Below are 25,869 nucleotides of genomic sequence, written 5' to 3'. Positions count from 1 at the left end.
TTATTATTTTAAAAATGTACTTTCATTATAAAATAAATAAAATAATCCAAAGCTTAACAGAACAAAAATAAACCCCTCAAAAGTAAGTAAGCATTTGTTAGAAATTATGGAATACCCAAGAATTGGAATGAAACATATTTTTGAATAAAGCTCAAGTAAATACAATTCCATACTGTAACTTTTGAAACATTTTTATTAGCATCAGTTTCCACATCAATTTATTTCAGGGTATGAGTTAATAGTTTAAGTTTGTGTTTATCCCCACAGATAATTTGGCCTTTATTAAAACATTAGCTGAAAACAAATAAACTTACAGTAAATATTAATTATTAGTAAATATAAAACATTATTCACCACATCAAAATGGACTTTCCTGATGTTTCTTAGAGCTTGCAGTGACTGAAGATAAGCCAGCATGGATTTATCTGTATGTTTCCAGTAACCCACCAACATTTGGATATGAACATGACGTTCAATAGCTGCTTTTCTCAATGAGTCATCAATATGTGGCCAATACCTAAATAGCAAAGTCAGATTCAGCATTACACTTTTTTAAGGTTTCCAAATAAACATTGAGGATTCCTGTTGCATAGGTAAAACTGCTTTACTTACAATACATGTCGTAGAAAACGTGATGTTGGAAAATATTCCATGACAGAAATGTACAGAAACTTCTTTGCAGCATTGATACCGCTGAGAATAGCATCAAGATCAGTAGTCCGACCTTTTGGGCATATCTTGGGAGGTGAGCTCTAGATAGAATAATAGTTTCAATTGCATTTTTCCATCCAATCACAAAATAGTGACTGATTATTAAATAGCTTAATGTCATGGTCTCGGTGTAATGTAAAGGTTTTTGGTTAGGCAGTATCCGTATAAATTTCTGTCTCCATATTCTGTTTTAAATACAGCTCCTTCAAGGAACTGATCAACTGAGAGACACTAAAAAGTGTCACATCATTCATTATGCAGGATTACACACTTCCTAGTAAAGCTCTTACAGATTACTCCAAATTCACAGGGAAAAGAGCAAGGACAGGTCATGAAGGAGAAAAGGAGCAGGGAAGGATGAGAAGGAAAGTGAAAGAGAGCAAGGGAATAGAGTAGGAAAAGAGAGCAGGAAGAGGGGGTAAATGGTGGGTGTATGAGAAAGGGAAGGGGGAGAAAAGATCGGTGAAAAGGAGAACTGATGGGACCAATGGGAACAAAAGTGGGAGGGGTAGAAAGGGTTGACAGTGCTGAGCCAGGAATGGGATGGGATGAGGAGAAGGAAAGAGGAGGGCACAGAAAGAGATTTGAGAATGATTAGAAGAGTAGAGACAGAGAGATAAAGCAAAGAAACTACGCAAACAATGGGGCAGACTGGAATCATTTACAATCAAATCTTAAGTGCATTTCTTCCACTTGAATTTGTGACTGACTAAGGTTGGTAGAGTTCAGATTGTAGAGAGTTGAGCACAGCAATACCTTTTCAGAACATCTGTCTGGTACACATGGAGTTACGTAAATTATGTGGCATAAAACACACCATTCAACCCATCTATTGGTCTTTACCAATATTTATACTCTCCAATGGCCTCCTCCCAATATGATTTCCTTCTCCTGCCCTGTTTCGATATCTGAGGGTTTTCCCTTTACTATTCCAAGGCAAGTGTCATGTGAGAGAAAATATCCAGTCTGCTTGACAGGTAGCAGCTGGTAGAATTAATGGCTCGCAACACTCAGATATACAGAGCATTGCACAGAAATGTGTATCCTCAGCATGATAAAGTTAGCCAAGAGAAGGCTAGCCAGCACTGCCCTGTATCCAGAAGAAAAGTATCAAGCCCCCTCATTACTTCTTCTGACAATTTAGCTGAAGCCGAATGCTCAAACCTCTGAAAGCAACTTTTGCTCTGGCTTCAGAAGCATGTCTACATCATAGCAAAATATTCTTTTCTAATGTCATGCAAAGCTGCACCTTATGCCTTGCCAATTTAGAATCCCATAAAGCAGTCTTCATATATTACACATTTGTAAGATGAATGACACAAAATAGCCACTTGTTTCTCAACAGCCCAAGTCTGTCCTGACACCTATATGCGAACAAGAATAGGGGGGAGGAATACATGGTTAACTGAGTTGGTCAAATGGCTAGCATGTGGTTCAGAATTCAGTCCCAGTTCCAGCTCAGGTAGATTTAGGGTCTGCCTCCTCACCCTGTTCTGTTATGAAATCAAGGGATTAATTGTCATTCAGCATTTCTTGAATAATTGTGAATATTACTTGAAGGAGAAGAGCATATATAATGTTACTTATATGTTGCAGAAAAAAAGCCGCTTTTAACACCAGAGAATGTAAACTGGAAAGGACTCCTTCAGGTGAAATCCTTTACAAGAAACAGCCTGTCATGTTGAAAATGTGGCCAGAATCCAATGTGAAGTCTAGCAGGCTGGGAAATGTCAGAATTAGCAGCAATAATTTTCTTTTCTCACTAACGTGAACACTTTGCAACAAAATACCATTCAAAATTAGTTATGTTAGCTTTCCTTCTAATGATGTTTCTCAGCAATCTCTGTCAAACAGTTCAGGGCAGGACTTACACACTTAATGCTAAGATCCTGTGGAGTGTTGCTGACCAGAGACCTTGGAGTGTAGATTCATAGTTCCTTGAAAGTGGAGTCGCAGGTAGATAGGATGGTGAAGAAGGTGTTTGGTATGCTTGCCTTTATTGGTCAGTGTATTGAGTTTAGGAGTTGGGAAATCATGATGCAGCTGTACAGGACGTTGGTTAGGCCACTTTTGGAATGCTATATTCAGTTCTGGTCTCCCTGCTACATGAAGGTTGTTATGAAACTGAGAGGGCTCAGAAAATATTTACAAGGATATTGCCAGAATTGGAAGATTTGAGCTAAAGAGAGAAGCTGAATAGGTTGGCCCTATTTTCTCTGGAGTGTCGGAGGCTGAGAGGTGGCCTTGTAGAGGCTTATAAAATCATGAGGGGTCTAGATAGGGTGAAGAGCCAATGACTTTCCCCCCAGGGTAGGGGAGTCTAAAACTAGAGGGCATAGGTTTAAAGTGAGAGGGGAAAGATATAAAAGGCACCTAAAGGGCAACTTTTTCATGCAGGGGGTGGTGCGTGTACGCAGTGAGCTGCCAGGGGAAGTGATGGAAGCTGGTACAATTATAACATTTAAAAAGCATCTGGATTGATATATGAGTAAGAAGTGTTTAGAGGGATATGGGCTAAATGCTGGCAAATGGGGCTAGATTTATTTAATGTTTCTGGTTGCCATGGACAAGTTGGACTGAAGGGTCTGTTTCCATGCTATATAGCTCTGTGACTATATGACTCTGAACATAGTTTCTCTTTCATTAGCACTTGGAGGAGTTGGAGCAGGCTTACATAACAGCACCTTGAAACAGCGATTAATCTTATAATAACCTCTTACACAGATACCTCCACTACAGTATTTACATGGTCTATGTGAGATCTGCTGATCAGCTGATAAGCAAACTTGAGCTATGCAAACTACAAATGTCTCTGTTTAAAGGAAGAAGCATACATTTCTTGCAGTAAGGGGGTGCCAAGTGAAATTTGATGACCAGTCCCCAATGAGCCTCAGCAGTTGGTAATTATACTTTGAATGTTTTGGAGTGCAGTATATAAATACCATCATTTTCATGAATGTTCCAGATCATATTGTGTAAAAACTACACTTACTTGGAAACTTAATATTTACATTAACTTACTGAAAAGTATACTTTTGCAGCAGTTCCATTCAGTTTCACTTCTAGAGGTGTGTCTTGGTTAAAATTTGTTGAATAAAAAGGCGGCCATGGTGAAGGGATAGTGGCATTTGGTAGTCCGAGGCTCCAGTAAGCTTCAAAGATTTTGGAGAAATCATTGGCAAGGCAACTGCAATTGTAAATTACTGCGCCCAGTTCTTTCACCTGTAAGAAATTATAGTGAATGATCCATGACTACATCTGGTAATTTAATAAGAGACAAATAACCCACAAAATTAGATTGGCTAATATGGCAGTTATATTACCAGACCACGCTTGTAACTGATTCAAATCTATTCTCATGTTCACTTTTCACAGTATGATACTTGGGTGATCTGTTTTTACTGGAGGCATACAGAATGAGAGTAAAACATTTTACATCTGCCTGATTCACATCAACTGAAGTAAGATCAGATTTAAACAATTTGAGGGTTCCCTTAAACTTTTAACCATCATGTTGAATTGCTGCGGGCATAGTTGATGCAGAGTTGCATCTCTAATACTGTTAGGCAATGCCAATGTTTATTTAACAAAAAAATCTTTCCTACTATCTGCTATAATTAAAGATGTCTAAACAAATCAATTACTGATCTCAGGAAATATGATTTTATGTTGTAGCATAAATGCTTATTTCTGTCTGTTTAAAATTACTATCACAAATAATATAACCTGTATTTATAGCATTTTGGCAACACCATTCATGATCCATTCAACTCAGTACTTTTTTTCCCTCAATTACATTTAATGCTCAGGCAGTGTGAGGTCTAACATTATTAGAGGTGGTCAATTTCAGGAACACACATACAGTTTGCATGCCAATGTGCTTTGATTTTCAATGTAGGGTTTGGAGCCAGGTGCCAAAACTGTGCCATATCTGTTTTGCAGATGTTATGATTTCTTGAAATGCAGCTTACCCAATTGGATTGGAGGCAAGCTCAGCACACATTTATTGGTGGCAGAACCAACTCCTGAGTTCAATCCTCAGAAGCTGTTGATGGTTCTGACTGGTCATGCGATTGCTTTGCAGAATAGTGAAGGCAGGATTGTAGAGGGCTGGCCGCCTGATGGTGCAGCGTAGTGGCCAAACAGCTTACAGAAAGATACTGCATTCTCTCTAGCACAATAATACTCTCTGGCAAAAAAAAATTAGTTGCACGTTATAGGTATGTCGGTTCATGTTCACCAATCTGTGCTTTCAAAATCACCTTCTTGCCCTCCCCAGAAATGAACTGTTCACGGAGCTTAAGGACAGTTACTTGAAGGTGAGTGAGATCCCATTTTCCACCCACTGAAAACAATAATACACCCTGACTGACATCAGGGCAGTGGCCCACTTTCAGGAGCTATTTGCAAAGCACATCCACACCCATGTGTGCAACTGAGTAGCAATCATAAGAGATAGTAGGAACTGCCGATACTGGAGAATCTGAGATGACACGGTGTGAAGCTGGATGAACACAGCAGGCCAAGCAGCATCAGAGGAGCAGGAAAGCTTGATGTTTCGGGTCGGGACCCTTCTTCAGAAATGGGGGAGGGGAAAGGGATTCTGAAATAAATAGGGAGACGGGGGAAGGCGGATAGAAGATGGATAAAGAAGACGATAGGGTGAGAGGAGACAGACAGGTCAAAGAGGCAGGGCTAGAGCCAGCGAAGGTGAATGTAGGTGGTGAGTTGGGGAGGTGGGGGAGGGGGATAGGTCAGTCCAGGGACGACGGAGAGGTCAAGGAGGCAGGATAGGTTGGTGGGTAGGGGATGGAGGTTGGGCTTGAAGTGGGAGGAATGGTTAGGCAGGCAGGGACTAGCTGGGCTGGTTTTGGCATGTGGTCGAGGGAGGGGAGATCTTGAAGCTTGTGAAATCCACATTGATGCCCTTGAGCAGCAGAGTTCCCAAGCGAAATATGAGATGCTGTTCCTGCATCTTTCGGGTGGCATCATTGTGGCAATGCAGGAGGCCCAGGATGGACATGTCGTCCGAGGATTTGGGGGGGAGGGGGGGGGCGGGTGGGATGGGATTGAAATGGTTCGCGACTGGGAGGTGCAGTTGTTTAGTGCAAACTGAGCATAGATGTTCTGCAAAGCAGTCCCCAAGCCTCTGTTTGGTTTCCCCGATGTAGATGAGGCCACAATAGGAACAGCGAATACAGTACATAACATTGACAGATGTGCAGGTGAACATCTGTTTGATGTGAAAAGGACCTGGGATAGGGGTGAGGCGGGGGCAGGTATAGGGGCAGGTGTAGCACTTGCTTCGGTTGCAGGGAAAAGTGCCGGGGGTGGTGGGGCTGGAGGGCAGTGTGGAGCGGACAAGGGAGTCACGGAGAGAGTGGTCCCTCCGGAAAGCACATAAGGGTGGGGAGGGGAAAAAGGGATTTCAAGCTTCAAAATCTCCCCTCCTTCGACCACATGCCAAAACCAGCCCAGATAGTCCCCGCCTCCCTAATCATTCCTCCCATCTCAGGCCCCACCCCCATCCCTTACCCACTAGCCTCATCCCGCTTGCCTGACCTTTCTGTCCTCCCTGGACTGACCTATCGCCCCCAACGCCCCACCTACATTCACCTTCACTGGCTCTAACCCCGCCTCTTCCTATCTTCTCTTTTATCCATCTTCCATCTGCTTCCCCCTGTCTGCCTATTTATTTCAGAATCCACTTCCCTCCCCCATTTCTGAAGAAGGGTCCTGAACCGAAATGTCAAGCTTTCCTGCTCCTCTGATGCTGCTTGGCCCACTGTGTTCATTCAGCTTCACACCGTGTTATCAAATCATAAGCTTTCTTTTTGATAACTGAGTTCAGGATCTGAGCGTGAAGAAATTAATAAAACCAACATGAGACATATGAATTTAATCTCCTGTAAAAATGTGAATCTGTTCATACCAGAGGGCCCAGTAAGAAAATAATCTTACAGTAAGCTCCTTTCTAAACTATGGGTACTCAGCGTTTGAAGAATAGTTTAGTTTAGTGTTTGCCAAAATTTACAAGAATTATAATTTGATTTTCTTCATAATGTTGCATCTTCCATATGACATTTAAACCTGACCAATTAGCACTGAGAAGTGAGGCACTTGAACTGACTGATTGAATTACACTCAGAATGGATCAGCAAGTTGCTGAAAAGTTGCTAAAACTTTGTTGTTGCCATGGAAATAGCCCTGTCAATGTTATCCAGGATGACAGCTTGTGGAAATTATGACAAAGTTGGAATAATCTTTGATATTATCAGGAAAGATTTACAGTTCAGAAATCATTTGTCAGGCCAGAACTTGAGAGCAGTTTAGAATAATGAGGGGCCATCTCATAGAACCAGACAGGGAAAACACAAGATGGATGTCCCAATGACCTGGCAATACAAAACCAGGGTCACTGTTTAACAGTACACATCAGCCATTTAGGACTGAGATGAGAGAGATTTCTTCACCCAGTGAGTAGTGAGCCTGTGGAATTATCTGCTGCAGAAAGTGTTTGAGGCCAGAAGTTGTTTCAGTTGTTTGGGCTAAAGGGATCAAAGTGTATGGGGAGAAAGTAGGAACCATGGCAGACGTGATTGACCAAATAGTCTACTTCTCTTCCTATTTTCTATATTTCTATGTTCCTGCACCTCAGCTAATAAAGGAAACCATTCATTATGTCTTTTTATTTACCTGTCAATATTCACTCCAAGGTCCCTTACTTCCTCTCTGCCTCTTAACATTCTTCCATTAATTGTGAGTCCTTTTATCTTATTAATCACTCTAAGGGCATTCATGTCACACTTTCTGAGCTGATTTCTATTTTCTACTTTCTGCCCACTGAATCAGTCCAATGATACCTTCCTGCTGTCTTTAGTTTGTTATGATGGGAGTAAATATTGGCTATGGAATTACAACTTCTATGATCTTATTGTTACACCTGATGCCATTCAAGGAAAAAATGATTTTTAAAGAGGAAAAAACATGGACATCAATAGGCTGCAATAGTCACATGAGCACTGCATGCGACACGCTTTGTGAGATACACATGGAATAAATGAAGCTATATGCACTGGTATGGCAATTGTTATCAACTGACAATGAATGAGGCAATTAGGTCAGCTCTTTTTAAAAAGTTGCATCTCCTGTTTTAAATCATACATGTATGATAATTTACATATTGAGAGATGAAAAGCTTACCTAACAGATAACCAGTATGAAAGAAAATGAAGCTAGACACAGCATTACATACTGAACTATATTTCAACATGTGCTTTTGAGCAGCAGAGTAGAGACAAGGAAAACTGGGTTTGTGAACAAGAATTTAGAGACATTTTCTTCCCCCTGCCATTTCTCTCAACAGTATAAAGCTGCATACCATGAAATCACACCTAATCATCAAAGAATTAAAAATACCTACTGATTCTGCTACTGCTGATGATACAACTCAACCATTAAACAACTGTGGTCTCAGGTTAAGAAGCTAATGCCTCAAGGACTCTAAGCCTTTTTTAAAAAAACGTTTAACCTTTATTCTCCATGCTTATACTATATAATCACCTTATTTTTAAAAATCTATAACCTGTATTCTTGTCCATGCACGTGACATTGCATTTTCTCATATCTTCTCAGGATTAATAGATGATAAAATTTCTTTGCCTTTCAGTCAACAAAACTTTTGTATTTGGTTCCTTCATTTTATAACAAGCTACTATTGAGGTGTGACAGCTGTGTGATAAAAAGAGATGAAAATATTTGCCACAGAGAGAGTTACAAAGAGGGAGGTGATTATCCCTCCTCATCTCAGCGTAACAAGCCATCCACTGGAAACAGCCTTCCATGCATGAAAACAACCACCAACAATTCCTCTGAGCCAAATTCGAATCCAGCTTGCTATATTCCCTGGATCCCATGTGTTTTTATTCCTTTAGCCAGTCACTGACAGGGCCTTGTTAAAAACCTCAGTAAGTCCAGTCGGACCCCCTTCCGCTCCTCTGCTCTTATCAGTCCTTTTTACTTCCTCAAAAAATTCAAGTGGATCAGACACAAGCTTCCCTTAACAAATCCATGCTGGTTGCCCTTGATTGATCCATGCCTTCCTAAGTGACAGTACATCTTCTGCCTCAGAATTGATTCTGATCATATTCCCATTGCTGAAAATAGACTGACTGGTCTATAAGCATTTGGTCCATCCCTCATTGCCTTTTGAAATGAAGGTATAATATCTGCAGTCATCTCATCCTCCGTAACCACGTCCACATCTAACAAGGATTGGAAAGTGATGGTCAAACCTTTTTTTCTTCAGGGATGGATGTAGGGGTAGGGGAAGCTGCAGATAAAGGTGGGGGGATAGCAGAGTGCTGGTGATAGGCGGACACTGGCAGTAAGTGTGATCTGATTGGTCAATGGGACGGATGAATCCCGTTAGCGGCTGGAATGACGGGTCAGAAGGTGGAAAGGGAGGGAGGGGATGTGGCTGGAAGGCGAGCTGGGGAATGAGTAGAAAGGTTATTTGAAATTGGAGAAGTCAATGTTGAGTCCTCCAGGCTGTAAGGTGCCCAGGTGGAAGATATGGGGTTGTTCTTCAAATTTGCATTCTGACGCAAAATAATGTACTATACAACATAATGTACTACACAAACATTTTGATAACTAAAGACAAGACTTGGGTAAGACTCCTGCCTTCCTTACATCAGAATCAGGGATTGAGATTATAAAGATGTAATATCCTGTTATAAAAATTAACACATTATTAACTTGAAGGTATAAGTATTAGAAACACAATACTTAACAGGACTGCTTAATCACAGATTAGATGCTATACTTGCCTGAGTTAGTGCTCTCCAATCCATATTAGCACTGCCAATATAGATATGTTTCTGATCAACAATCCAGAGTTTTGTGTGAAGCACACCACTCAATAACTTTTGAAAGTTTACTTTTCTCACGTGGATTCCTGTAATTTAAGATCGAACAAAATATGGAGCATCAGTTCCAAAGTCTACATTATTTGACCTCCAGACAGCATCAAATAAATATAGGTTTTCAGGAAGAAGAACACATATAAATAATATTTATCTGCGATTAAATTACTTTTCTTATTTATTGTCTTTTATTAGTTAATGGCCAGAACTTTATTTTTGATATAATTTTACTACATTATGAAAAACTTTCTCCCAAATTCAAACTTCTCCCTGACTAATGTTACCATAATAATTTATCAATAAAACCGCAGCAAATTGTTCAGCTAGTTTATCATAATCCTTCTCCATCCAGGCTCATGTAGAAGGGAAGACTTTTGATGTTAAAGGTTCTTTGATCATATCTCTCCAGAAACAGAACATCAGATAAAAATGTGAATGTGCAATTTCATTTACACCTATTAATGCAGAAATATATTGTTTTCTACAAACCTGGAACTCAATTTAAAAGAAGGAAAGAATTTAGAATTATATATTGCTTTTCACAACCAATGAATTACTGTGGATGCATAATCACTTTTGTCATGTTGATGTATAATAGCAAGGTTCCACCAAGTGCAATGTGGTAATAATAGCATGAGAAATAGAAGCAGGAATAGGCCATTCAGTTCTTTGAGCCTGCCCCTACCATTCCATAAAACCATGGCTAATCTGCCCCAGGCCTCAACTCTTCTCTTGTGCCAGCTTTCTTGGTTTCAATTCCAACAACACTTCAAAAATTCTTTTATCATCTTTTTAGATACTTTCAGTGATGTAACTTCCACCATTCTCCAGAGTTGCGAATTCCAAACATTCACTACCCTCTGAGAGAAGGCCCTTCATATCTCAATATTAAATGATGTCCACTTCTTCAATAACTGGGTCCCCCACTTCAGATTTACCTATAAGTGAAAACATCTACCCTCTCAAGCCCCTTCCGAATCTTGTAAGTTTCAGTTAGATTGCCTTTGATTCTTCTAAACTCTAAAGAACATAAATCTAACATGTAATCTCTTCACCTCAGTAATATGTTTAATGAATCTCTTTTGAATTGCTTCCAATGCAAGCAAACCCTTCCTTAGAGGTGGTGATGAAACCGTACATGGTATTTCAGTGCATGCCCTCACCAAAACCCTACAGTTATAACAAGTCTTAGAGATAGTAGGAACTGAAAAAGAGGACTTTCTTTGAGGAAGGGTCTAGGCCCAAAATGTCAGCTTCCATGCTCCTATAATGCTGCTTGGCCTGCTGCGTTCATCCAGCTCCACACCTTGTTATCTATAACAAGTCTTTCCTGTTTTTAAATTTTTTAAACACCTGAGCAATAAAAATCAAAATTAAATTTGCCTTCTTAACTACTTGCTGCACTAACATGCTAACTTTTTGTTGTGCTTAATGTACAAGAATATCCAAATCACACTACACTGCACTTTTTGAAGTCTTTTTTCATTTAAATAATTATCCTTCTTTTGATTCTTCCTACAAGATGCATGACCTCTTGCTTTTGTATTTAAACTCTATCTGACAAGTTTTTGCCCATTATTTCAAACTATTTATATCCCTTATAGAGTTCTTATATCCTCACCTGAATAATCCACCCTGCCATCTTTTTTATATCCTCAGAAAATTTGACTGTATTACACACTTCCCCTCCACCAAATCATTAATATAGGTAATGAATAATTAAGGCTTTAAGACTAATGTTTGCAACACTCCACTAGTTATAAATTTCTAACCTGAAAAAGACTAATTAATCATGTCTTGCTCTCTTCTCTGTATTGATAAATCCCCAATCCACGTGAGTACATGAGTCCAAAACTGAGCTTCGATCTTGTGCAATAACCTTCTAGTGACACCTTATAGAATGGCTTCTGGAATTCCAATACAGTATGTTTCCTGGTTTCCCTTTATCGACTCTATTTGTCATGTCCTCAAGAAACTCTAGCAAATTTGTCAAATATGATTTCCCTTTCACAAAACTATGTTTGACTCTGTTTGATCGTATCAAGCATTTCTAAATGTCCTGCCATTTTCTTCCTTCATCATGGATCCTAGCATTTCGCCAGTGACAGATACAGACCAACTGGCCTTTAGGTTTTTTTCATTCATTCAAGGGACATGGACATGATTGGCCACTGTCTATTGCCCATCCCATTCCTGCTCTTTGCCTCCCTCTCTCCTTGAACAGAGGCATCGCATTACCATTTCTCCAATCCACTTGAATCCTCTTGGAATCTGGTACATTCTGGAATAGTTAATGTCTCCACTTTCTCTGCAACCACTTCATTGGATGCAGGTCATCAGATCCTAATGATTTGTTTGTCTTCACATTAGTTTGTCAGATACTTTGTTATTTGTGATAGAGACTATTATAAGAATTGTCCTGCCATGAGCACTTTGCTTATTTTTGATCCCTTTGGGATGTTTACAGTGTCCTCCATGAGACTGATATAAAATATTGGTTTACATTATCTGCCATTGTTTTTTGTTCCCCCTTATTAATTCCCAGTCACATCCAAGGGTCCCACACTCATTTTGGCTGCTCTCTTCATTTTCACTTATCTGTAGAAGCTCTTGCTGTTTGTTTTTATATTTCTTGTCAATTTGCTTTCATAATTAATTTTCTTCCTTTACATTGGCCTTTTGATCATGGAGTCAAACAGTACAGAAAAAGACCTTTTGGTCCAATTTGTCCGTACCGACCAGGTTTCCTAAACTGAACTAGTGTCATTTGCTGGTTTCTAAAACATTCCCAATCTCATGGTGTACCTCTGTAGCAGCCTTTGTAAATCATAGGTAGTTCAGCTTTCTCATCTTTTGACCCAGAATAAATTTTGCCTGAGCAATCTGAATTATCTGCTTAAATTCCTGCCATTTTCAGCTCCTGCCCTTCCTCTTAAACGATTTTCATAGTTTGCTTTAGGCAACTCTTTATACATTCCTCTGTGATTCCCCTTATCTAGGGTGAGGTCACTGGTTTGAGACCCAAGTTGCTCTCCCTCACGGTGAATTTGAAATTCCACAATGCTGTTACTGTGAACCCTTTGAGGATCCTTAACAATGAGATCTCTTATCAACCTTACCTCATTACACATTACTGATCTAAAGAAGCCTGTTCCCAGATTGTGCAATGCACTGCTGTAAGTAACAATTCTGGATGCACTCATTAAAATTTGTCTTGCATGTTATCATTGCCCATCTAATTTGCCCAGTCAATATGCAGATTAAAATCACTGATGATAATTGTATTGCCCATTTTAAACACCTCTATGATTTTCGGATTTATACTTTGTCTTACAGTGCGATGGATCCTTGGAGGACTATAGACCACTCCCATCCTGATCTCACTCTCTCACTGTATAATTTGCTTTCAGCCAAACTAATTGCCCATTGCAATCTATAGTAATTTAACAATGCACTAATGTCTTATTTTATTAACAATGCTACCCCACGCCCTTTTCCTTTATGCCAATTTTTCTACAACAGTGCATACCCTTGAATGTCGAATTCCCAGTCCTGGTCATCTTAGAACCACATTTCTATAATAGCCTTTGATGTATTCATTTTTAGTATTTTGTGTGCCATCAACCCACCTCTTTTGTTTTAATTGCTGCATGTATTCAAATAAAGAGCCTTATGCTTTAACTTTTTATATTATCCCCTATTCTGATTCTCGTTTCTGCTGCAGTGTCTGCTTTTGATTTCTGACCCTTCCTGTCACACTTTGTTTGCTTGTGTACGCTTCCCTTCAATTGAAATGTCCCACTTACTAGTTACCTTAAAACCTTATCTACAACTCTACTGTCATATTCACCAGGATACTCATTCCCTCATGATTCAAATTAAGTCTGTCTGAATGGTACAGCTACCTTTTGTTCCAGCACTGAGGGCAGTGCCTTGTCTGAATGCTTGGTACACCAACCTATCAGTTTGACACTGACAGCATGTGCCAGCTGCTAGTGGATCAGTGCCAAATGTGATCGGGGAAATCGAGACTGGCAGGGAAAACTGAGGCAGTTGGGGAGGTTGGAACAAAGATGGAGAAACTCACAATGTATGGGAGTGCTTGCAAAAAACAGCATGCTAGGCTACAAGGAGATGAATGAACATAGCAGGCCAATCAGCATCAGAGGAGCAGGAAGGCTAGGCTACAGATAGGGTGATATTGGCAGTGACCAGCATCATGCCTCCACAGGGGACACATAAAGGAGCTGGGTGGGAACAGTTCAGGACGCAATGAGGTGATGTTCAATGTTGTGTGTTTCCACATGGGGTGAATGAGTGGAAGTGTGCTGTTGGGATTGTGTGAGGTAAAAGGGGGCATGAATGTTTGATGGGAAGGGATTGAAATTACCTGCTGAGAAGGTGCAACCCATTGCTGATGGTGCCCAGTGCATTTTGAATTCCATGCCATCTCTAGCTCCCACCTAAATGTGCAATGCAAATATAAAATAGCTGGGACAATGCCTACAGTGAGCAGAGTCAGTGTTAGCTTGACGGTTGAAACCATAGGATCCATGTGTGCTGGACTTTCAAGGCATTGAAATAACAAATACATGAAGCATGCAATTGCAAACTCCAACAACATTTCATTTGCAAACATTTCCTTGCCCATTTACAGCGCATGCAGAGCGAGTGTGTTTATGTCAAATATTCATCAGTGGTGGACTGTGCCATGCTGCAGGATACGCTAGATACACTAACATTGTCATTTCAGTGACTCAGAAGTTAGCTGCAAAAACTTAAAAGGTGGTGATTGTAGCCCAAAACTCACCATCATTTTTGAAATTTGCAAGGTTGCTGTGGGATGAGGAGGACATTATTGTATCATATATCGTGTGTGTATGGCAATGGATTTTAATGAATACAATGGAAAGTTGAATGGTTGAGGTAAGTCTAGGTTGGGAAGGGGTTTGGAGCCTAGCAAAAATGAACAAATGAAAAAGTATAGCACAGGAGCAGGCCTTTCGGCCCTCCAAACCAGTGCCGACTATCATGTCCTAATTAATCTAAAAACAAACCGGACATTTTTCGATCCGGATCCCTCTATTCCCTCCCTATTCATGGACCCATCTAGGTGCCTCTTAAATGTCTTCAATGTGCCCACTTCCACCACCTCTTCTGGTCGTGCATTTCAATTGATACCACTCACTGTGTAAAAAACCTTCCCTCACATTTCTCCCTTAAACTTTCCCCCTCTCTCCTTGGCCCTGTGCACCCTTGTAATTGAAATTTCAACCCTGGGAAAAAGCCTCTGACTATCCACCCTATCTATGCCTCTCATCATTTTGTAGACCTCCATCAGGTCTCCTCTTTTCTCAGTGAAAACAATCCTAGTCTTTTTAACCTTTCCTCATTGTAAATGCCCTGGAGACCATGCTACATCCTGGTGAACCTTCTCAGTACTCTTTCCAAAACTTCCACATCCTTCTGGTAATGTGGTGACCAAAACTGCGCACAATACTCCCAATGCAGTCTAACAAAGGTTTTATATAGCTGCAACATGTTTTGCCAACTCTTCTACTCCATGCCCCAGCCAATGAAGTCAAGCATGCCATATGCCTTCTTAATCACCTTGGCTCTCTGTATTACCACCGTCAGGGAACTATGGACTTGCACGCCCAGATCCATCTGAATGTTAGTGTTCCTCAGGGTTCTGCCATTTACAATATAATTCACACCTAAGTTTGATCCTCCAAAATACGTCACCTCGCTTTTGTCTGGATTAAACTCCATCTGCCACTTCTGTGCCCAAGTCACCAATCTATCTATATCCTGTTGTATGCTTTCACAATCGTTGGCACTACCAGCAAGTCCACCAATCTTTGTGTTATCGGCAAACTCGCCTATCAGACTGCCCACAGTTTTCTCCAAATCATTTATATATACTACAAACAATGAAGGACCTAAGACTGACCCCTGCAGAACACCATTAATTACCAGACTCCATTCTGAAAAAGATCCTTCCACCACTACTCTCTGTCTTCTATGACCAAGCTAGTATTCTATCCATCTAGCCAGGCCACCCTGAATGCCTTGTGATTTTAGTTTTTGTACCAATCTGCCATGTGAGAGTTTATCAAATGCCTTACTAAAGTCCACAGAAACTATATCCACAGCTTTTCCCTCATCAATTATCCTCGTTACCACTTCAAAAAATTCAAAAGAGCAGACGCTCGCTTTTTGATGTTATATGTTGGTCACTTAGCCAACATGGCACCTTCACCAAAATGGTGCATATGCTGTGAGCAAGACTTTGGTGAAGCAGCAGACAGGCATCCTGAAGGTTTGGTTCCACAGCTTGGAGCTGTCTTGGGTTGCCCTCCAGTTTAGTCTGTACAGAGAGTTCTGTAATATCCTAGAATACTGTGCTCTGCACAGTTGGAGCAAGAAATGAGGTGAAGTGATAGATGCTCAGGAGCTGGGAAACAGGACCAGTTATCTGAGAAGGACGTGGACATTGGGCTTGCAAAAAATTCTCTTTGTGGATGATAGTGCTCAATTGCATTGGGCCCTACAAGGCAGAGAGGGTGTGACTGACACCCAGTTCCAGTAGCTGCAAGCTGGGTGGAGTCTATCTTGACCTGTCTTGATTCATCTGTCATTTGGTTCGCACTGTGATTACAAACTATAGGCTGTACCCATTTCCTTTGTGCTTTTGTTGGCTGTCAATGAAAGCTCATATTTGGACTAGTCTGATTGCTTGTGGGTGTCTGATATTCCCTTACTGGACAATGAAAAGGTATGGGTGACCCAATGCAAGAGTACTGCAAGAGTACTGAAGACTCAGGCTGTTCAGACAGTAAGCAATAAAGTGTGTGGCCTGGTGGTTAAAGAGTGACTAGTGTGAGACATTAGTGGGATTGCACATGCAAGAGTGTCATTAATGTTGACTATCTGTGTTTACCTGACTACTGTGCCAATATGTTGCCAGTTCAGGGCAATGCCAGATTACCAAAGCTTATCTGGTGGCCTCTCATTAATGACGCAAGCCATCTTTCAGCAGATATCCACTGAGTGCTAAGTTATCCCAGGAAGGATGTGTAGTAAAATGCGGGTGGAATTAAATGTGAGAGATACCATAGGGGCAGGGTGGGTGGCTAATGAGTTTCGGTCAGAAATCATGCTAAGCCTCATGATGCGAATCCTTCCATAAACATAATGCAACTTGCAATTAGGCAAAAAAAGGTAGGATTGAGCCCAAAATGTGTAAAATGTATAACTCATTCATATTATTTGCACGTAAAAGCAAGAAAAGGTGCAAATGCTAAAATCCTAAATTAAACAGAGATATCTGGAAATAAACAACAGATCATGCAGCCACTAATGTAAACAAAAAGAGTTACATTATGCAAACCTTTCTCAGAATGTGATCTTCGGAAGGCCATTGTACCTGAAACAATGGATTAAATCTTCTGCTGCACTGATTGTCAGAAGAACTAGAAACACTTAACAATGTATAACTTCAAAACACCAACGTCTGCTGGGTTCCAATCTCCTTCCCAACCCAGATTCCTCACCCATTCCACTTTCCATTGTAATCATTAGTCCATTGTCATACTTACATGACACACGATGTAACAATGTTCTCTTCACCAAACATACATAGAAACATACCAAAGAAAATTAAATGAGTTAATAAGTATTATAATTCTTACCTTTCTCTTTTAGAATTTTGAGATCAGTGGAAAGTTGATGTGGAAAGGATAGTGTACTTGAAGCAATGCGCACACTAACATTTTTTAATGGCAATTTCCCCAATTCACGAAGCAGGATTTCACCCTGCAGTAGCATAATATAAAGAAAAAATATTAAGAGCATAACATGTAAAAATAAGTCAGACGAAGTATAATATTCATGCATTGGAAAGACAAAACTAACACAATAGCAGAAAGAAGATTAGAATAAAAGCAAAATTAAAAATATGAAGGCAAGTGGAAGTGAACTGCTAGAATTTACCACAATTTAATGCAACCCTTAAGATAAGTCCGTGGTAATTCTTCAGTGATAGAGCTTCCTGGGAGCTTGTTTAATTTATATGCCTAGAGTCACCAACAGCTTGCGTTCAGCTGATGTAGTTCTTGGGGACTATCTCTTCACCTTTGATTCAAGGTGATTGTTGTGTTCTGATGGCAGTAGTTACAGTAAACCCTTAAGATTTACTGTACTTAAAAGTTCACTGCACTCCATTTTGCTATTATTCCTACCAAAATAGATGACTTCACATTTACCAACATTGTACTGCATCAGCTAGACTCTTGTCCCCTCACTTAATCTATCCCTCTGCAGACTTTCAGTATCCTCTGCACACTTTGCTCTGCCACTCATCTTAGTGTCATCTGCAAACTTTGACACACTACACTTAGCCCCCAACTCTAAATCATCGATGTAAATTGTGAACAATTGGCGTCCCAACACTGATCCCTGAGGTGCACTACTAGCCACTGATTGCCAACCAGAAAAACACCCATTTTTCCCCACCCTTTGCTTTCTGTTAGTTAACCAATCTTCTATCCACATTTGTACATTATCAGTAATGCTGCGCACCTTTATCTTATGCAGCTGCCTTTTGAGTGGCATCTTGTTGAATGCCTTCTGGAAATCAAAGTGATCAAAATGTGGTACCGTTTGCAACTGAACAGCTTAATATTAGGCCAGACACCTACATGCCTGTGATTGTAATATATACATATAAGTATATCAGGAGACATAGTAAATATCTGTTGAATCTTTCAGTACCATGGTCCCATGTCTGCTTCTTATGTTAGGTGAACCTGTTGAAGGTAAAAACGGTCAACACAATTATTGATCACAGTGATAGATCAATAACAATGCAGAATAAGTCGCAATCATCAACCCTCAGACAACAAGGACTCCACATGAAGAGAAAACCTTGTTCCACATCTTTGATAGTGTAACATTAAAAATGTTCAGTGTCAGCACAGCTGCCTCCTCGCCCAAACAAGTTGTGGCACTGGGTTGGACTGGCCTTTGGGCAGAGAACTGAGGAAGACCCAAAATCAAGAAGTACCGGAGAAACTCAGCATGTCTGGCAGCATGTGTGGAGAGCAAAAGAGTTAACGTTTCAAATCCAGTGACCCCTCATCAGAATTGAAAACAACTGGGGAAAGGGATGTGTTTATGCTGAGCACTGAGTACTGGGAGCAACACATACAAGACAAAATTTAGAGGTGTGGGGAAAGGATAACAAATATAGACAAGGGAGCTCACATTCTGAAATTGTTAAACTCAGGGTTAGGTCCTGCCTGTAGGATTCCTCAACAGAGGTGTAGTTCCTCCAGCTCATATTAAGCCTAACTGGAATGCAGCATCAGGCATGAGACAGAAATGCTAGCCAGGGACCACAGTGGTCTGTTGAAATGGCAGGTAACTGGAAGTTCAGTGTTATTTTTATGCACCAAACACAGGTGTTCCGCACAATAGTCGCCCAGTCTGCATTTCATCATCCCAGTGTACAGGAGACTACATTGTGAGTGGTGAATACTGTAGACTAAATTGGGCAGATAAATCACTGTTTCACCTGGAAAGTGTGTCTGGGACGTTAGATAGTGAGGACGGCAAGTGATGCACATTCTGTGATTGCAGAGGAAGTTGCCATGCAAGGGTAAGGTGGTATGTTGGGAGCAGAGGAGGAACGGACCAGGTGTCCCAGAGGGAACGGCCTCTGTGAAATGTTGCCGAGAGGGAAGAGAATATGTGACGGTAATGATATCCTGCTAGAGGTGCCTGAACTGGCAGAAAGAAGTCCTAATATTAAAAGGATTATAATCTGAATGCAATATGTTTTGTTAAATGATAATAGGGACATTGAACATGGAGCTAATGCTACCTAGTGGTGGAAATACTTCATTGCCATGCAGTGGAATTTTTGATCTTGTGTAAAAAAACATGCTGAGCAGTTAGAAAGACTAGACCAATAAAAGTAGTGCTAATTTCAGTTTATTGACTTACTTTGTTATCCTTATTGCATAGAATATTATAACACATTCACCTGGGCAGTCTGTGCTAACTACGTGAACAAGCTGTCTCATTTAGTTCCATTCTCCAGCTTTATTTTCAAATGACCCTACAAATTAGTACATTGCAGATTTCAATGTTTAATTGCTTTTATACCAATCCAATGAAAATTCACTTGAACCACACCTTCAGGCAGTGCATTCCAGGATAATAACTGTGAGATCAAAATTCTACTCTTTTCTCCTTTAGTTCTTTATTGCCAATCATATCAGATACAGGCTCCTTGACGATCATTTCACTCACCAGAAGAAATGTTTGCTTAGTCAAAATCTCACACACGGTGAGCCACACATACACAAAAAACAAGCCTCCTAAAATGTGGTGCCAGATTTGTAAAGACAACCCCAGCTTAGAAGTATCCAGAACTCTATACAGATATCCTTATGTTTTATATTCAGTGCAGCTTCTTACAATTTTATAGATGTATTTAGCTGTACAGCCAACCTGCCATTCACCTTCAGTGATTTTGGAATATGCACCTCCCCCATTGCTTCCTTAGCTTTCCTCCAGGTGGTACCATTCAGATTATACTGTTTCTTTCTATCAGAGTGTCTCACCTCACACGTAGCTGTATTAAAAGCATCTGTTACTTGTCTGTGCACTTTTCCATGTCTCCTGAGTCTTCTGCTATCCTGTTCACTACTTACGGTGTTGCCAATTTTGGAACCTTCTCAAATTTCAAAATTTCACTCACTAAACCTATACACAACAAGAAGTACTGTGGTCACAATAGGGAGCCATGGGGATCCATAGTACCTGTCTAGAGATAGTAAGAACTGCAGATGCTGGAGTCAGAGAAAACATAATGTGGAGCTGGAGGAGCACAGCGGGCCAGGCAGCATCAAAGGAGCAGGAAAGTTGATGTTTTGGATCGGGACCCTTCTTCAGAAATGGGGGAGTGGCCTGTTCCCCTGATTTTGCCTGGCCTGCTGTGCTCCTCCAGCTCCACACCGTGTTATATCACCGACCCATCTACAGTTTGAAATGCATCTAAGTCTTTGCCTGCTATGACTCAGCCAACTTCAAACGTAAGAGAACATCATCTGTTTAATGCCATCTGCTTCTATTTTCTGAGTAAGTCTTTTGTAGGGTACTTAATCAAATTCCTTTTGAAATTTCATATCCATAACAGTGACTACAGCCACCCAAGTTGTTACACACTTAACGTACTTAAAGTCTTTGACAAAGCTTGTCTTTGGCAAATCTATGTTAACTGTTCTGAAATAACTCCACAGAAGCTGGTATCCTGTCACCCTTTAATTGCATGTGGAAAGTCCCTGACATTGGTCGAGCTTTCTCAGAGCTAGATCTCAGAGAGATCGGAACCTCTGACACTCCTGTTCATATCTGTGAGCTGGGGCTACCTGACTGGTCCAGATTAACAGTCCCAGTCATGTAACTCATATTCTCTGATGTCCACCTAACAGCCCTTGTTACACTCACGACATATCCCTGATTAACCCATGCCTCTTCAAGTGAAAATTGTCTTGAAAATGTCTATGGTAGCCTCCTACCGCCACCCATCCCACCCCCACCCCCCCCCCCCAATGCCCCTGACATCAGCCTGAATAGTCTGCATTTACTGTATGTACTGTGTGCCCATTTTGAACAGAAGTATGTCATTTAAAGTCCTCTGGCAGAATCCTTACATTTAAGGAGGATTGAAGGATTATGGTCAGAGGATCCATGGTTTCCACACCAACATCTTTCAGCAACTAGCGTGTATTCCATTTGGTCTGTTTGATTTGATAACTTTGCCATCTGCCGTCTCCGTTCTGTCTTTCTACTTTCATCCGAATACAACATTACATTTTTGTTGAGCTCAAAGCACAGTACAGAACACAATATACATTATAGAGCTAAGTACAAGGCAAATCAGCTCAGTTTTACTTACCAGCTTGGAGGAGGGATCAGTTACATTAATATCATGACCAGTAAGAGTCCAATAAAATGAGGCAATGTCCAGACTGCTGTTTGCTATACTGATTAGGTTTAACCAGGAGTCATACGTCAATTGATACTTTGTAGCATTTTCACCATAAACTACACCATCTGGCACGCTCTCTACAACCACAAATCTGAAAAAGTAATGCAATTTTCTGTTAGATTTCTGTGTTATGGAGTGTTTTAATCCATTAAGTATATTTACCTGGATTTCCTATGACCCAACGTTGGACCACAGAGGCAAATAACCATTAACAATCCCTGGGAACAACTCCAGCTCCAACCCACCCCTGACAGGATAATTAACTTGCAGAACAGGAACAGTTTTAGGCCTCTGAGACCTGCAGCTGAGTGTTAGCTCTTCAAGAATGAGGCCTTTGTGCTGATTGTGTGCTGTTGATGGAGAAAAGCCAGAAAGCCTCAGCTGATTGGTGTAGACTCAATTGGCTAAAGGACCTTTTCTCCGTGCTCTGGATCTCTATGAATTCCAACATACTGAAGGAATCAGAAACTAGCACCTGTCCTTCTTTAGTGTCTGGCCTAAGGAACTCCGGGAACAGAGCACACTGCCAAAAGCTGCCCCTACACATATGAATACACGAAAATAATGGACGGATAAAGACAACTGCCATAATACTGAGCACCAGCTGATTCCTTTGATTTTCTTTTACTATTCATTAGTGGACAACTGTGTTCGTTGAGGAATATTCATCCATGGAATGTATGCAAAGCAACAGACACATAGCAGACATCAAATTCTAGTTCAGCTGTCACCGCATCTGTCTATCTAAGTGATCTTGCTATTCACAATGATTTGACTTTTATAGCTTGCATCTTCGAACTCAACATACAAGTAAGCAGGATGTCCCCATATTCAGTCTCTCATTTCAAAACAAAGGACTAGAGAATATGGCAAACCACAAAAAACAGCGCAATGGGTTGGGGAAGGACAGAAGAAAAAGGTTGAATTAAACCTGAACAAAAAGGTGACACTTTGAATGTAATTTAGAAAAAAATCAAAATGACAACTTTTGGGAAAAGATTTTCAAGTGAAGATATGAAAGTTTTAACTATTGGAGGACAGGATTGAAAAGGCCATATAGTATAGCTATTTCTAAGTTTCGTTCAGAGGGGCATGAAAAATAAAAGTAAAGAATTGATTTTGATTGTATACTTTGTAAAGAAACATAGAAAGGAAAATATGATATTTCAAAATCTTTGAAAGCTTTTGAGGGGATGAGCTTTCTTTTCTATTAGTTAACAAATCCGTAATGGGCCATATGCTTTACAATTGCTGAAAGAATAGTGAAGAATCTTAAAAGACCATTGTTTTGCACAGCGGTATTGAAACATTAAACACAAGTGGTTACTGAGGCAAAGATTATAAGACCAATTTTCTTGACCTTTGACACTCCTTCAGTGAATATTGGTTCTCCATGGAAAAAGGGCAAAAACATCGGAGCACAGCCTTGTTCTGAAAAGCTACTATTTCCTTTAGATTCCATTTGCATTTCTGAAGAGGAGGAGGTATGGAATGGAGTCTGAGTGGCTCAACATTATTGTGGAATTCTGTGCTCTCCTGGCTCAAAATGCAGCAGTTCAGATCTACATTTGCACCCAATGTACCTTCCCATTTTCCATGAACAGGTCCACATTAATGGCAGAGATTCCAAAATCATCCAAAGATTTGCAGGCTTTAGGTGTACTGATCTTGTCTAGTACTAGAACAGAAAGACACCAGAAAAACTGGTCCTTTGAGATAAATCGATAGACACATAATTAAGATGGAGGTGAAGAGAATTTATCCTCACATAGAGTCACTTGTGGCCAGAATTCTCATCCACAGAGAACAGTGGAATCTGAGACACATAGTATATTTAGGGCTGAGTTGGATTTTTGATTGAAAAGAGTAATAGAGGGGGCAGATAGAACGTGGATGGATTAAGGCCACAATCAGAATCAGTCATGATTTTATTGAGTGGCAGAGGTGATTCAAGGGGTCAAATGGACTAGTCCTGCTCCTAATTTGTATGCTCTTATGCAAATGCACGAGAAACATGAGAGATCAGGAACTGATTAGAATAGCTAGAACTAGTTAAGGAAAGGCACACGAGAAAGTGGAAGGGCTAAATATCCTTTTTGTTCTGCAATTTTTATGATGACAGAAAAAGATGAATTTTCTTCAGAAAGAAAGAGAGAAATTACTGGAGAAACTCAACAGGTCTGGCAGCATCTGTGCAGAGAAAGCAGAGTTAATATTAACTCAGTTCTGGTTCCACATGTTAACTCTGTTTTCCCTGCGCAGATGCTAACAGGCCTGCTGAGTTTACCCAGCAATTTCCGTTTTTGTTCCAGAGTTTCAACATCAGAAGTTCCTTGTTCTAATTACATTTTCTACAGGTTTTGTTTTGATTTCATAGTTAACTTTCAGTTGGATACTCTTACCTACAGGGATCATCACAGGTTGTACTTTGCAGCTCTTTCCAAGCTTTCTCTTTGCCTGGTAAATCATCGAGTAGTTTGCGAACCGATTGAATAAGTGCAAAGAATGCCAGGCAGACAGTCATAAGTAATACGAAGACAATTGGTCCTTTCCACTGAGAAAGCAATCACAATACATAGATACCCTTTAAAAGCAGAAGCAAGTGAATAACAAGAGCTGCAATCAACCATCTTAAGTTTATTTTTTCCTGTGTTTTTTCCCATTCTCTTACCTTGTTTTACGGCCATGTTAGTCAAACATTAATGCACGTCACTCAAGTATTAATGAGATAAAACATTTATTAATTTGTTTTAAATGCAGGGTGGAATAAAGACAAGGACAAAGCAGGGTGGTACTCTATATCGTCTCAGCCTTTCCTTCATCTGCACAGACCTCTGAGATTCGTGTGTGCCAGGAACATCTGAAACTGGAGGTCCATGCAACTTAGAGGGGATGTTGGTTGCATTGAAAGTTTGAAAAGACTATATACCCAAGTTTCATGTTGAAAATCCTGACCAAAATGAGCAGAGAAAAGGCGTCAGCTTTTGTGCTCCTGAGATGCTGCTTGGCCTGCTGTGTTCATCCAGCTTCACACTTGGCTATCTGAGCAGAGGAAAGGTTCAGTTAAAGAGAATATAGAAATTGAAAGAGAACTGTGGAGGTGACAGAGCAGTAGAGAGATTTGGATGTTCAATCGCAGTGGAGCAGTAAATGACGGAGGTCTTAATGGTAATAACGCATCAACAATGCAAATAATATTAATAGAAAATATTTAAAGACTCTGTATCTGAATGCTTAAAGCATTCACAACAAGGTAGGTTAACTTGCAACTTAAAGAGAAATAAATGGCTTGGATCTAATGGCCTTTTGAGACATGGTGGACAATTAATTCGGGGCTGAGGGTGGGGGTGGGGAGTCAGGGGAAGTGGGTAGGAGCTTGTCTGCTCAACCCTTCTAACTGTTACTCCAGAAGTCCCATTAAACTCAATATTGGCTGCTGTCAGAGCTGCAGCCAGTCTCAAATAACGCCTTTTAGATTCCCAGCCCCCTGGTAAGTAAGGAGCCTATCAAATACTGCACCATTTATTTTTTGGGGCTGAGCTTGGAGATGGGTAGGAAGGTATTTTACATGTCCCAATCTCCTGTAAAGTCAAGCCCATCGTTATAAATCATCTAAGGTTAGAAAATAAATGCTCCATTATATTATACATTATATTTAGAAATGGTAGATAGATTGGAAAAGGAAGAGGAGTAGCCTGATAGTAAATGATGCAATAGGGAAAGAAATGAGAAAGGATCTTGGCTCAGAGGATCAGGAAGTAGAATCAGCGTGGGCTGGATTTTAATGCCCCACCAGAAGCAGACTTACAGGCCAGGGATCCTCAAAAATTCCATGACACCAGATCTGTCCATGGCCCACCACAATTTGACCAGTGACAGGGAAGGTACAGGCAGTTGCCAAATTGTGGGCCTCAAAAGGGCATTATCTCACTGCTGCTAAGGTTTAACCAGTCACATGGTTTTGGGGTTAGAGTTATGCCTGCAGTTAGGGTTAAAAATAAGGTATCAATCTGATGAAGCTATACAACCAACGACTTGTGTGACAAACAGCATAAGCAGCGAGTGATAGATAGAGTTAAGCAAATCCACAATAAATGAATCAGATCTAAGCTCTGCAGTTCTGCCACATCCAGCCATGAATGCTGGTGAACAATTAAATGATGACAGGAC

General features: G+C 40.5%; 1 protein-coding gene across 1 annotated transcript in view; it reads right to left on the bottom strand.

Moving 5' to 3' along the window:
• The window catches only part of LOC125455707 (5'-3' exonuclease PLD3-like), a 57,821-nt gene that overhangs the window by 5,741 nt on the left and 26,211 nt on the right, over window positions 1–25,869 (bottom strand). Inside the window, exons 3-9 of the mRNA XM_048538045.2 lie at window positions 24,102–24,253; window positions 21,607–21,790; window positions 17,333–17,456; window positions 9,543–9,670; window positions 3,733–3,933; window positions 613–752; window positions 355–517 (exon numbers count right to left, since the gene is read on the bottom strand). Coding sequence (XP_048394002.1) covers window positions 355–517; window positions 613–752; window positions 3,733–3,933; window positions 9,543–9,670; window positions 17,333–17,456; window positions 21,607–21,790; window positions 24,102–24,253 — 1,092 coding nt within the window. The remainder of the gene's footprint in view (window positions 1–354; window positions 518–612; window positions 753–3,732; window positions 3,934–9,542; window positions 9,671–17,332; window positions 17,457–21,606; window positions 21,791–24,101; window positions 24,254–25,869) is intronic.

Source organism: Stegostoma tigrinum, chromosome 10 (genome assembly GCF_030684315.1).
Source record: "Stegostoma tigrinum isolate sSteTig4 chromosome 10, sSteTig4.hap1, whole genome shotgun sequence".
Taxonomy (NCBI): Eukaryota; Metazoa; Chordata; class Chondrichthyes; order Orectolobiformes; family Stegostomatidae; genus Stegostoma; species Stegostoma tigrinum.
The sequence above is the reverse complement of the archived record's forward strand: the minus strand, read 5'-3'. Positions and strand labels throughout refer to the sequence as shown.